Source organism: Pocillopora verrucosa, chromosome 2 (genome assembly GCF_036669915.1).
Source record: "Pocillopora verrucosa isolate sample1 chromosome 2, ASM3666991v2, whole genome shotgun sequence".
Lineage (NCBI taxonomy): Eukaryota > Metazoa > Cnidaria > Anthozoa > Scleractinia > Pocilloporidae > Pocillopora > Pocillopora verrucosa.
The window spans coordinates 3,385,215-3,399,816 of record NC_089313.1 but is presented as its reverse complement, the minus strand read 5'-3'; the positions used below and the strand labels follow the sequence as shown (position 1 = coordinate 3,399,816).

General features: G+C 37.3%; 1 protein-coding gene across 1 annotated transcript; it reads left to right on the top strand.

The window, feature by feature from the left end:
- Positions 1-1,305: 1,305 nt before the first annotated feature.
- On the top strand, positions 1,306-13,539 carry LOC136279153 (uncharacterized). Its single transcript, XM_066162665.1, has 7 exons — positions 1,306-1,932; positions 2,383-2,477; positions 10,005-10,164; positions 11,762-11,828; positions 12,068-12,414; positions 12,530-12,695; positions 13,307-13,539. Exons 1-7 carry the CDS (start codon positions 1,306-1,308, stop codon positions 13,537-13,539), a joined length of 1,695 nt encoding a protein of 564 aa, XP_066018762.1.
- Positions 13,540-14,602: the final 1,063 nt, after the last annotated feature.

The following is a 14,602-nucleotide window of genomic DNA, read 5'->3' as shown; positions in this document are numbered from 1 at the left end:
TTCTCTGCAGAGCCCGTGCTATTTGTTGAGATCACAACAAAACTTCAAGTGTGCAAGCAAGGGAGGTTTTCCAGTAATTCATTTCTTCGGCAAATTTTACCATACATGTTGCATGACTGGCGCTATGTCTCTTCTTTTGTTCCGATTTGCGGCCTGTCAGCAGCCAAAAGCCCCGAATTGATTCAATCGATCAATCGGAATTAGTGCGTAAAGACCGTGATATCAGGCAACATCGTCAAGTTCGCCAAACGCTTTTTATCCTTACAGAAGTTGGCAACCTAATTTTCAATATTTTTGTTTATATTGTTATCTAGAGTTTTTTTAATGGACTCTCCTAAAATTAACGAAAACCTGTTCCAAATTCAGAATTTTTGTGACTTATTCTGAATTGCCAATGAGATCCCGTTATGTAGCAGAATTTAAGCATAAGAAGAAGTAGAAGTAGTGATAGTTCAATAATTTCTTGGCTTTGCCAACGCCAGCTGAAAGCACATTTATTTGCCTGGCTCTGAATATTTCCCATAATGATTATTAATCATACTGCACTATGTTTACTGATTCCCTTTTTAATATCTTTCACTAAAGGTCAACTTTCCCAATTTCTTAATCGATCATCGAAACGCGTTCGTCTTTTCAAATTTCAATGCAGCCCTTCGCCAGACTTTATCAATTGTGTTTAGAGTCCGCCCCCAGTCTCTCCACCACAAATAACTGTACAATAACATTCGCTCAATCTGGGGTCACAGCCCAGGACTCAAATATTCTGCAGTGTTAGAAAAAAAGTACATTGACGCGGTGTTTTTGTTCACAATGGGGAGTTATTTATAATCCTGGCACTCTGTAAGCACACTAACTCAGATTACGGCACGCTGTGTGGCGATAAATACATCGTAATGGGCAGTTTTCGGAAATTGAGAAAAAAAAGCGTTTAGTGAGGGTAGCTGGCTATTGCCAGGAGAGCATATCGCTACCTCAGTGAGAACTCCAGAACTTTTTGTCTATAAAAAACTTCTTCGAGTCCTTTGAGAAGGTCAAAATTATATTTTCGTTCCATTCTTTTTAAGTGCATGATGTCTTCTTCGTGGATAGTCTCATGTAAGTGTAATGGAAATCACATTGAGATATGGTCTTGCATTGCACCTATGCAGTATAAAACAGCAAGCTTGCAAACAGATAACATATTGTTCTGACTTTTGCATCTGTGGTTTTTTTGTTTGTTTGTTTTTTTGGTTAGATCTGAACACAACTTGAAGTCTGGTAGCCTCAGGAGGTTTCTAACCACATCATATCTTGGCGGTGTTAACGATGCATGTTGCAACTCTGAGATTGGTCCTATATCTAATGGTTTGCTGCGATTTATGGCTTGCCAGGAGCCAAAAGCTCCAACTTGATTCAACCGATCAATCGGAATTAGTGCGCAAAGCCCGTGAAATCAGGCAACATCGTCAAGTTCGCCAAACGCGTCAACTTCGTCAGGAACAAGATAAAGAAACGAAATGCAAATTTAAATTTGCCCTGCTAGATTTTCCTCCTTACATTATGAACCAAAGTATTAACCAAGGATTTATGTATCTAACCCTAACATGGTTTGTGGACTTGATTTGCTTTGATAGAGAAGCAACAGACCCCATAGCTTGCAAAATGGTACCAGCATTTGTTCAAAATCAAGACGAGATGGTGAAATTGATTAAAAATGGGTCGGTTGATTTTGGTTTTCCAATTCTGTCGGATGCAAAACAAAAACTTACGGGTCTAGATAGTGTGTCACTCATCCGGGCATTTGTATCACCCGGGTGTTCAATGATTGTGAACTTAAAGCGGTGCAAAGCAGAGTCACGGGAACAGTTATTTACTTCCATTACGTCACAATGGCCAATATTGGCTTATATCATATTGCTGTCAGGGATATCTGGAGTGATCATTTGGCTCTTGGTAAGAGTTAAGTCTTATAATCGTCAATCTATACTCAGCTTCTGAAGTTCTTTAGTTTTAATTTTATGTAAGGTTAGATTCAAATTTAATTTTTACGGCTTTAGCATGAAAATAGTTCAAGTAGGAATCGACGGCACCATTTTTGAGTAAACGGTTAATTAGGCACACCTTATCACTTCATTGAATCTACAAATAATGTTTGTTTGTTTGTAGGTGAAAGGAAGACCCTTGCAATGACGCAAACTATCAAATAATAACATTTTATTGCAAGATACCACAATTTCGGATACAATAAAACTGCTGCAAACTTTGCGCGTTGTAGCAAGGCCTTTAGTAAGCTAGAAGTGTTTTCTAATCAATTTATTTACTCCGCAGTAAAAGTCACCTTAATATTAGTTTTTTTATATTTAATATTAATTCATTAAACAGTTATACCGATTTTCATGACAGGAACGCCGTTCAAACGCGTCTCAGTTTTCACCCTTGTTCACGAAAGGATCACCAGAAGGCTTTTGGTGGGCAGTGGAATCACTTACAACAGTAGGGTAAGTTGATTTTTTGGTGGGATTTGGTGGGTTTTTTTTTTTCATAGCGTCCTTTGAAAATAATCAAAAATAAGCAAAATTGTAAAACCCATTTTTTTGTTGATGTTAATACATGCGTAAGGTTTATTAAAATCTCCACCAGGGTTCCATTCTTCAATTGGCTTCCAGTCTTACAAATAACTAGTTGTTACGTGGTATCAGGGTCCTCTTGTTCACAGCTCTTTACGGCTTATGAAGCGAAATGAAGAGCAGCAAAGAAAAGAAAAAGAATTTTTAGGCCTCACGGAACAGCGTATGCACATGAGTTAAGGAAAATTTCAGACACGCGCAGAATAGGCCCTCTCCTGTATTTACTTCTCTCCTTAACGCTCTAAAGAGCTAATGTCAACATGCATCAGACAAACAGCGGCAAGTCTCCAACATTCGTTTTCTCTCCTACTTTCATATTTTGTAGCCCAATATGTCCTAATAATTGTGGTGTAGTCTTTTTGTGAAAATATATTTTATTTTTCGGGAAATGGTTTTTTCGTTCGACCGCTCAAATATGCAAATTTTCATCGCGAATATAGCCCGAGTTGTGTGACCTCATGTAACGAATTTACTTGATCTCCAATATTTCTGTCAACATAATCCTTTGTTTTATCATCTGAACTTAACCCCCTGTCATTATTGAAGCTGGCAAAGAAATATTTATTTTTTGGTGAATATTTTTGTCCGACATACTTTTTTTAAGTCGAAAAAAAGCATCAAAACAAAGACAATTTTAACAATGACCGATATGACAGAATCTACTGAGCTTCTAGCGTTTTAAAGACAAAAGGATGTTTATAAAGTTACTGTAAAAATTTCCTTGTGTATTTGGGTTGTTCTATCGTGAGACGAACTCAAAGTCCGGCAAAATTTACTTGCTGGCGACTATGAAATGTACATGGTGTGCCTACTTGTCGCCACCGTTTATTGGCATAAATCACTACAATTTGTAAAAAAATTAACGCTCTTACCTTGATTATTTATGATTTTATAAGACCAGTAAGCAGTTTCGGTTATTAGATTACGCTTGGGTATTACTTTCTAATATATTACTCTCAGTTACTGTAACCTGACTAACGTTTCAGTCGAGTATCTCTTTCGTCACTGTTATTTTTCTCATCATGCCAAAAGCACGCCGCTCTTCGTATACTATGGCTTTCAGAATAAAAGTTGTCGCAGAGGCTGAAGCTGTAGAAAACAGCTCGGAAATCGCTTGAGATTATTGACTTAGCGAGTTCATGGTGCGACGCTGGAGACGAGACCAGGCGACTATTCTTTCTGTCAAGCTTAAGATGCCTGCAAGAGGTGCAAAAATGAGCCGTTTCACTCCCAAGTGTCCCGAACGAGACGAGCAAGCGATGTAGAGGTTTTCACGGCAGAGAGAGCAATATTTCATTTGTAATATGGAAGGAGAAGAGTTTTTGCCGAGTTGAGTGAGATCGTCTTTTAATGCATGCGAAGCAAAGAATCTGATTGGTGGTCAGAAATACGTTGTTGTCATGTCAAAAGAGCGCTGCAGTCACGGAATTTACGGTCATTTCGCATGAACACTAAATTTATGCTTGTTTTTCAATTCCAAACCCTCGGCTATAAGCCGAAGCCCGTTTCTTTTGAAAAAATCTCCCAAACTTTTGTGTCAAATACTGAAAAATCGCTCGGCTCATAGGTGAAGAAATACGGTAATCGTTGTTTCATTAGCAGCACATATTGAAATTTATTGTGTTTTGGCGGGAGAGCAAAGCATAATACTCTGGGAATAAAAACTCTTAGGGGCCTTTTACATAATTTCGGAATGAGTTTTGTTCAAGAACGAGTTCATCCCGGTCGCCACATGATAGCAGAGTAAAACTATTCGAAACGAGTCATCAGGCGATGGGATATGAGTGAGGATGCTTGTCGTACCTTTCAGGGGTCAAAATCAGTGATCTAGTACCTTTTATGATGTCTCAAACTTTAGTGGACTACCAGAGACCTAGCTGGTACCTTTTAGGATGTTTTTCGCCCAATAAAATACCTGTAATAAGTATTACTAGGACGATTTTAATGATCTGACTTGAGCCTCTGGAGCATATCGATAAAGGAGTTTTTATTTTTAGGATTTTTCAATTTTGTGTGTTTAAATTGGTACTTTTTAGGGGTAGACATCAGTTGTTGCCACTCCCACACGGATAAGACTCAGGTACCTTTGATAATTTTAAAGGGGTCATTTTCAAAATTCCCGCCCTCTTATGTATTGGGGGTTCCTCGGGGGGGTGCTGATACGTGCAGCACACTTGAAATTTAGCAAGGACAAATTTTGATGTAATTTTCGGTGAAGAGTAAAAAGTTTTGTCTGCAAATCTCCTTGTTAGCATGTAAGATGAAACGCTTATACAACAGATCAATTGGCTAAATCAGTATGTAGCTTGTCAATCGAATTGACTTTTGCGAACATTCTTTGACTTCCGCCGGCAAAGGAATCATTGATGGATCTGGACATTTTAGTTTTCTGAATACAGTAATTCTTGGAAGGTTTTTATAGAAAAGAGGGAAAAAAAACCCATCTCTTGGTAATTCGGAGGTTGATTCATCTTTGAATTTATGTGTCACGCTTGTCATGCAACTGATATAATAATGTGGAGAAGTTTTAACATAGTTTAACATATAAACCGGGAAGACTGCGACGAAGTTGAAGATTCTGCCGTTTTTATTTTTTTTCTTTTCATCGACTAAGTGGTAGAAATTCTAATTTTTCGTACTGTTTTGTCGTTCATTGCGCGTGGTGTTTGTTATTTGGAATTTCGAAACAGACAAGTTTAGGAGTGGGCATCGTGTTTTCAAGGCAAACTGAGTTTTGGAGTCCATCGTTGTTCGTTTGAAAGTTACTCACATTTTTTTAACGCGCGCTCAAGATACCATGGAGGAGTAAATATATCGACTGATGTAATGTACTCAGAGCATCTCGAAAGTACAGCAAGCGCACAATGCAGGAGGTAAGAATATAAATTAAGTTATCTTGACCCCTATCTTGGGGTGTGTTGGTTGTAAAGGGTCAATCAGCCTACTTTCAATATCGCCCACTCGAGATCGAGAGTGAACTCCGGTTTAATCGTCAACAGGAACCAAGAACAATTTATCAATCACTTCTCGGGTACTCGTTGGTACTTACTACGGATTACGGAGATGATGTTTGACTGGTATCTATTGCCAAATTAATGCTCATTTCTTTTGGGTGCTTTGAATGTAGAGGATTGACCAATACACTGATTCGTTTTTGACCACACTGCATATTCAATAATTAGTATAGGTCCAGGTAAAGTTTGGTTGTTGAACTGGTCATTACAAGTTGCCTGTCAGTTCAGGTATATGTGAGAAAAATTCCATTGATGTAGATATATTCAACAGTAGAAGAAAAACGTTTAAAGGGGAGATAGGATTAATTACGGGTCAGAATGGTATTACTTATCTTTTACACAGAATAAGGAAATAATAAACTTGGCACATTTTTAACAGATCCAGTGTTCCACTCTAATTTATTACTGTTAATCATTGTACACTAACTATGTGTAACATATAACATTGGCTGCATCACTTTGATTTGCCCTTCCTGTGCAAAATGTTATGCTTATTGTACAAGAACACTTACACATAAGTCATGTTCTTATCACATTAAAAGTTACATACTGCTAGTGATATGTTAAGTTATACATGTGCAACAGTATAATGATATAATCTACATGTAGTTGAATATTACATTTATTATGTTCTTAAACTGCTGAAATTAAGTGACAGCAATTCAGTGTTTGTTCAATATTCTACAAAGTTACAGTCATACATAACAATTTAAAATCAGATACATTACAGCTTCGTATACCTACTGTTCATTTTGAATGTAATATTCAATTCATTTAATTCAAGATCCAATACAACATGATTGTACATGCATGTCTCAACTTTGGCACCGTGCACTTTACTTTTACCCTGTCAAACCAGTTGCAATATTGTAAACCAAAAGCTAACATGCTACATGTACATATACTAAGATATTAAGCTATGTTCACTTTACTAACATGGTATATACAACATGCTTTTACCAGGTTAATTCTAACATGTTGTGTTGAAATATTAATCAATTATTAGATGTGTCTCTGTGTGTATACATGCTGAGATATATTTATTTCATGCAGTGTGGTCGGTGAAATCAATTCTTATATGTACAAATCTAAAACGTTTAAAAATTACTGAGCCACCCCTCATGACTACTCTATTCTTCATGTGCAGGCAACAGTGTAACATGTTCAGACATGTTGGATATGGAAACATGAGTAGTTGGAGGCTGGAAGACATTTGGAAGATTTTGTAGACACAACTGGCATTCTCTTGGTAGATCATAAATTGGTAGCTCCTCCCCATAGTTCCACACCTTTAGTGCTGCTAGCTGAATGAGTCTTGGAACTTGTCCATCAGGTGTACAGGTAACTTTATCAATTACTGTTGGGTTGAATGACCTCTGTCCCTCCAGTGTAGATGTTCCCTTGGCAGAAGCCTTCCATTGAAGTTTAAGTTTGCGACCATCTGCTTTTAGTGACTGAATTGTTTCTGGTAAGTTATTGTTTACTTTCTTCTCTACCCAAGCTCTAGGGTAAACATCCTTTGCAGTAAGTGGCCCATGTGTGCAGTTTTCTCTAATCTTGTTTAAGTTCTTTCTTGCTTCTTGCAAAACGTCTGTGGGGAGCATTTGGGCTTATTCTTTCATTCTTTCTTCGTGAACTTCACGTGCCGCTTCTGTGGTCCTGGTGTTGGGTTTTCCACTATGCAGAATATTTTCAACAAATGTGATTGAGGCCTGTTTTGATAACTCTGACATGTTATCATTAAGATACAGTTGAGAAAGGTTGAACTGTCTTTCAGCAAGAACATTGTTAACTGGAAGACTGAAAATGTGCTTGGCATAGAACTCAAACAGGTTTGGAGTGGCTTCTTTACTTAAGAGTGAGCTGTGTGGTGATGAAGCAATTTCTTTGATCTTACTGAGAAATTGTGGTTCCATCAATTTCCAAAGAGTGGCCCATTTAATCAATCCAACTCTATCCTTAGACACCAATGTGAGAATGTTCTGTCCATGTACATGAAAGAGATTGTTCACTGACTTTTCTTGTTGATTTTCAGATCTGACTGGAATTTCAAGAAGCTTTAAAACCGAATGCCAGAGAGGACTTTGGTATCTCTGATCAGCTCCCATTCCAAACAACTTGGGAAAAGTTAACAACTCTGCTCCATGATCTTTGATTACTTTAATTGCTTCTTGTAACATTGGCCCCTGCACTTGTTTATGAAAATGGTTAATAGCTGCTGGGTCCTTCAATGACATCTTCACCTGTTGTGATGTTAAAGGAAAATATTCTGCAGGAGACATCAACATTTTACTTAAAGTTTCATGGTGCTTTAGAACAGTTGCTGGCCATAACCTTGCTAGGTAACCACAAGAGAATCCAAGTTCTGCATCACTAGCTTGGGATGTATTCAGAGATGGGATGATAAACTTATCGAGGAATTCAAACAAAATTTGATTTCAACTTGAATCATGGGACTGGAGCTCAGCTTAATAACATCTTGCCAAATAGTCTGGTGGCTATCTGATTTTGGCAATCTTTCAAGGAGACACTCAGCGAGCTGTAAACAAGCTTTTCCATACTTAAGATACCACTGAAGAGTTTCATCATAATATGTCCACCTTATGTGTATGAATGTCTGGGGAAGGGGTGGCTCTTTACTTAGAATACCGAGAGAAACATACATAACTTTGTATTGGCTTGGACACTCATGATGGAGCCAAGATATTTTATAGAGTAATTGTAAAACATGGGGGTTGCTCATGTCACCCTTGGCCCCAAACCCGGCCTGGCACATTCTTCTCAGCATAATGTTTAGTACATGTGGGTAGCATCCTACAAAAAACATCTCTTTTCCAAAAATTCTGACATTTTTGGCTAAGAGACCGTTTACTTTTCCCTTTTGGGTAGAGGTATTGTCCCCAACCAACCTTGAAACATTGGTAATATCATATTCATTTTTTACAACATGGTAATCTACATCAGACTGGTGTTTTCCAGACCCGCTTGCTGTTAGGCTGTTTGCAAGGACATAAACTCATGGCTTCCTCTCTAAGGGACACCAGCTGTGAATACCCACTACGTGCCTTTCCTCACCTCCTTTGTGGGAGTCATCGCTCCAGAGATGAAAATCATAATTGGAATTTGAAAAGTGCTTGCGTAAAATTAGTTTGTAAGCTTCACCTAAGAGAACATTCCAGTCAGAAAGTGTAGTTGGGGAGACAATGAAGTTTGTTGGGGGGCTACAATTGAACAAAATATTGAAAATCAGATGTAATGCTACAGGTTTCTTTTGATATGATAACAAAGATGCATGTTGCATGTATTTGACACAAGCCTTAAACATTAAGGTTCTTTGGTTGTGTCCATTGTGACCATGAGCAAATGTCTCCACAAGGGAATACCCCTTTTTGGCAATTTCACTGTTGCCCTGTAATTTCTGTTTTAAGTTTGAGGAAGCAGATCTTGTCCCCCTTAGCTTGTGTCTGACTTGTTTTTCCTTTTTTTCAGTAGAGGTCAGATTTTTTTGACACTTTTTAAGTTGAGTTTGAAGCCTCAACACGTCCTTTTTCAATTGGATGTTCCTTCCTTTTACAAATACTGAAATTATGAAAAGGTGACACAAAAATTAGTTAAATGTAACTGATTTCACATGATAGAGTATTGAAACATAGAATACGTAGTAAAAATTTCCTACCAGAAATCTTATCGACCAGGTATATTTAGAAAGTGTTGTTTAAATTTGGTAAAAACATTGTTATCACAATTGCAAGGTTGAATAATTGAAACTATTGTGTTTCCACGGTGGTCCGTACGCAGATAATTTTTATTCATGTTGATAAAAACTTCTAACACAAGCCTCAAAACTTCACTCGTAAAGATACGCGTCCTTATGATCTGCTGACCGAAAAAATTAACTTGCCTGTACATTTCTTTTCTTAGGTACGAACCTTTAGAGGGAATCTATTCCGCAGTTTAATTTTTTCGCTTTTGAGTGCGCGTACTGCCTCCCTTGCGTTAATCGCCGCTCCAAATAGTTAAGCAAGAAAAAGCCTGAAAATACTGACCATGCAGCCATATCGACTACTTTGTCTTTATTTTCGAGAAGTTTTTTTTTCAGCTTCTGTTCGGTGGGAGTATTATCGGTTTATGATTAAAATCCTCTTAAAGTAGTGTCATTAGCGATCGCGTAAGTTGCAACCGCCGAAAATTCAGAATGGGAATGAAAATCATTCACCGTAATTCGTGGCTCAGGCAATCTGCAGTGTTATTCTCAGACATTTGCAAGTCCTTGCAAACTTCCTTTGACGAATCGTAGCGGTTTGGGTGTATTGGACAACCCTCTTTATATATTTACTACACTATCCTCAAAGCGCGAAGATATTTGGTTCCTTTTTCTTATTAGGTACGGTGATAAGACGCCTAAAACCATCTGTGGACGTGCATTTGGTATAATATGGATCCTGATAGGAGCAATAACGTTGTCGCTGTTCACTGCCTTATTTACAAATGCTATGGAAACTTCCCTGGATGGTACGAGATGTAGCGACATTGGTGGCAAAGAGGTTAGTAACCGTAACATGAACACCTAAAACCCTTTGCACCCTAACATTATTATGCCCCTTTCTCCATACTTTTCTCTATACATTTCTTAAGGTGCTGGGAAAAAATGGTTTTTTAACAATCAAGAGCTTCTTTAATTGGTGATCATTCATTTTATTCTCGTGACCTTAATGGTTGATTCAGGGGTGATATTGTAAGGAGATATATCAATTGATTATTTTTCTTGGTTTCAAATAAGATTCTCCACATTTTTCAATGTATCTTAATCCAAGCTTCGAAAGGTTTTTCCCTGAAAAAGTTATGTTGCCAATAAATGAAATCCTACCCTCATCGATCGAACTCAGGAACAACTCAAATGCAACTCGGCCCTGTGACTCAAACCTTTGAGTCACAGGGCAGAGTTGTTAAAAGGAGGGTTCAGATAACTCAGGAGTAATGTGAAATCTTATTTCAGATCTGAAAGCTGTAAAAGAAAATTCAGTATAATTCCTTTTTTCCACACTTTTTAGATGCTCTTAGAAAAAAAATAGAGAAAATTATTCGAAAGAGGTTTTTTAACAAAGGTATAAAGAAACCCGCATGAAATTAACCCCGAATTAGCGCTACTCAGACCACTTCGAACTGCTGGGCCCTGGATGACTAAGTGTGGCCATGTTTATGATCCCTGGAGCAACTAGGAATCATGAGCTACCTGAGTCCGTACGCGTGTTAGCAAGTTGTGCTGAAGAATGAAATTAATATTAAACAATTTTAATTGATTATCGAAATGAAAAATTGCTTTGGTTTTATACAACTTCGGATATTGTTGGCCCTTTCAACAACAATGCCTTCCCTGTTCCTATTATTTAGGGTGGGTCTTTCCGGAACTACAACTTAAGTGTACTTTCGTTGTACAGACTCTTCATACTATTTGCAAGAGGAAAGTACTTATCATCTGGCACTAAGCCTTTATAGATTGTGCTAGTAAAAGTAGCATATTATGCTAGTGGTATTGCTCGATCATTCTTCAAATAATGCTCAAAATCATGCTCGTTTTTAAAATTTTGCTACTTTTTATTTAAGTGTGTTTAAAATAAAAAAAAGGGAAAAAAGAAGTCCAAATTATATATCTGTTATCAATTAAATTCTTCATTTGAGAAACATACTCTGACAAAAACATAACTAACCATTGTATTCCGGACGAGAAGCAGTGACTTGACAAGTCACAATGTAAGTTTCTCTTTGACACCATTACTTGCCTGTGAAAACGGTAACTATAAACGATGCAATCTTTACTACGGGTGTGCCTAGTCCTCTAGACAACGAACGATTCAATACTTCGTTAACCCTCTTCTTCCAAGACATTGAAAACCTGAAAATAGACATGAACCATGGACTGAATTTGAAAATAATCGATCTTGGAGACCAAACAAGCCATGACTCTGGTAACGTTTCCTTCAAAATAAGAAAAAATATGCTCATTCGGCTTGGAGTGCTACTTTCATAAATAGAAGGAAAATTATGCTTGTTTTTACAATTTAGGTAAAAAATTATGCTTGCGCAATCTATAAGGGCCCAACTGGCGCATAAAAATTTGTCTGACCCCAATTTACTTGTTAGGTGGGTGTGTCCAACAAGAATCCTGAAACGCATATAGTCGCTATGGAGCTGGATGCAGACTTTGTCAGTAAGTAGTTCTTTTCAGATTTATTTTATGTCCTTGAATAATGTGTTGCATGACCATTGTTCCTCAGGGACGACTGGGAAAGTAAAGAAATAAGCTTAAAAATTACCTTTTAATTTCAGTCATATTTCGTATATTTTTGTATCAAAACTCTGAGGAGAAATTTCTCCGCCGCTTTTTCTCATTTTATTCATGTAAGAATTTGCGTTGGCGAACTAATCAAATAAATTTTTAACCAACAGAGTTCAAAAACCTGGACGAAATGCAAAAAAGTCTTATCCAAGGAACAATTGGAAGAGTAATGATGGATCGCAACACTGCATTTCACTTTTTGGATAAATCTGGTTTAAAACGAAACAGGCAGATCCGAATGATTCGTAACATCGATTATCCAATGGAATATTACCTGGCTCACGTGAGCCATGACGGAATGGGGTCACCGAATCACACGAACGATTCTGATGACGAAGTATCGGTTAGAAAAACTAAGCTTTCGGTTTGCGGGGAAAGACTGAAAGAGTTATCGGCGGATTTGGTTGCAGTTGCAAAAGACACTGCCAAAGAGCAACATATTCCTGCCGAATTACAGGTAGTTAATTGTTTTTTGTGAATTTTCTTTATCTCACCACGCGTCATTCTTCTCTATTTGTTTAGCATTAATTCCGATGAAATCAACAGTTTGAAAATTATTTATTTCCTTTTAGACAGCGGATTTGTCCGATGAAATGGAAGGGTTATTCTCCACTGGCTCACAAATGACCAAATCTATTTTATTTGCTTTATTGGGAATATTCGCCTTCCTAATAATCATCGGCAAACTTTGGGAGGTCTACACCAACTTTAAGCCAACGGTATGCAAGAAGAGAAAAGGTAACTGCTTCTTAAATTAATTTATCATAGGTTTCTGCAGAGTAAATATAAAACAGATACCTTTTGAAGAAAATTGTTCTATTTTAATTAGTATGAATCTTGGTATTGATGTGATTCTATAATTTTAAATTCAGCTGGCAATCAAAGGCAGTGAGACAGTCACTCGTCCTTCAGTTGCTCAGTCTGTTAGTTAGTTAGTTAGTTAGTTAGTTAGGTAGTTAGTCAGTCAGTCAGTCGGTCAGTCTGTCTGTCTGTCTGTCTGTCTGTCTGTCTGTCAGTCAGCCAGACAGTAGGTCAGTCAGTCAGGCAGTCGGTTGGTCAGTCATCCAATCAACCAGTTTGTCGGTTAGCACGTCCCTCAGATTTTAATCAGAAATGCGGAAACCTTCGTTACATGAAACGGTTCAATGCTTATTGGAATGTCGGTCTGCCAGTCAAATAATAGGTAGTTATGTCAGTCCGTTTGTCAGTTAGAAAATAGTCAGTTATTCAAACGATTAATGACCGAATGAAATATCGACTACTTGTGTACTGACAAACGGAAAGACAAAAGTTCAGGGATTTATTTAGTGGTTCATTTCTTTAAATTTCCTCTACGATCCTTCTTCCAGGACTGACTCCCAGCAGCAGGAAGATGTCAATGATGCAAAACTTCCTGGATCTGGAGAAACGACTGGAAGACATAACGTCTGATATACAAAAGTTAAAAGAGGAATTTGAAGGTGCTGCGAACGGTTTGTCTCTTGTGGACAGTCCTGAACACTCAAGACCAAAAGAACGCTCATTTTCTAACAATATGCTTGATCTGAAAGGAAAGAGTAAAAATACTGAAACAATAGTATAACACATAAAACATTTTGTCATTAATAAACTCAGATGGCATTTTACTCTTCTGAGATTTCCATGACCAGTGGCATATTTTTAGCTTGAGCGAAAAAAAGAAGGTGATTGTGTCTCACAGAATAGGACACCTAACTGACTTCTTGTTTATTACGAATTGTATTGAATTCTTTTCCTTCCTTTTTCCTATTTCCCCTTTAATTATCTTACTTTCGGTATTGAGGCTAACAAACCAATACGTTATGTTCAGAGAAAGGTAGCAAGTGAACCAAGAAGGTTTATAAATTTTTCTAATTCCATTGCAATCAGCTTTGGCTGTCTATTGATGAAATAGCTTGCACTGTTAACTACAGACTCTACCTCGTCCGTCCTGATGGATGAACAGAATCGAGCGTTAAGAATAATAACTTTGGTATTTGCTTTTCAGTGTGTAACTTCTGGGTTTGTTTGTTTACACTCTATGGAATTAAATTTTCACAAGTACTGAAAAAAAGCAAACTTTTGAGCATGGGTGGTGCAAATTGGAAGTATAAATGAAGAGTTATTTTCTTTATTAATTATTTAAGGAAGAACTTATCACAGAAGATATAATATAACAATAATTGTTTCTTGACTTCTCTTCTCTCGGTTAAGTGAATGCAAGTGTAATTTCTGGCTGGTCACTTTCTCAATTTCTTTCGCAAAAAGCATGAGTTTTATAACATTTCAGGATATTTTTGGAACTACTAACTTTTAAGATTATGGAGGGCAGATGTAAGTGGTCACTAAAGACTCTAGGTTAAAAGTTAATCGTTTCGAAACGTCCTTAATCCTCAAATCCTTACGATTTAATCAAAGTTTTTAGATATTGTCTATAACCAATAGATAAAAAAAAGAAAGTCGTAATTTTACCGTCTTGGCTCAACATTTAGTTTTAGTTTACCGTATTTCCCCACCTATAAGCCGAGTGATTTTTCAGTATTTGACACAAAAGTTTGGGAGATTTTTTCACAAAAAACGGGCTTCGGCTTATAGCCGAGGGTTTGGGATTCTAAAACAAGTACAAATTTAATTTTAATGCGAAATGA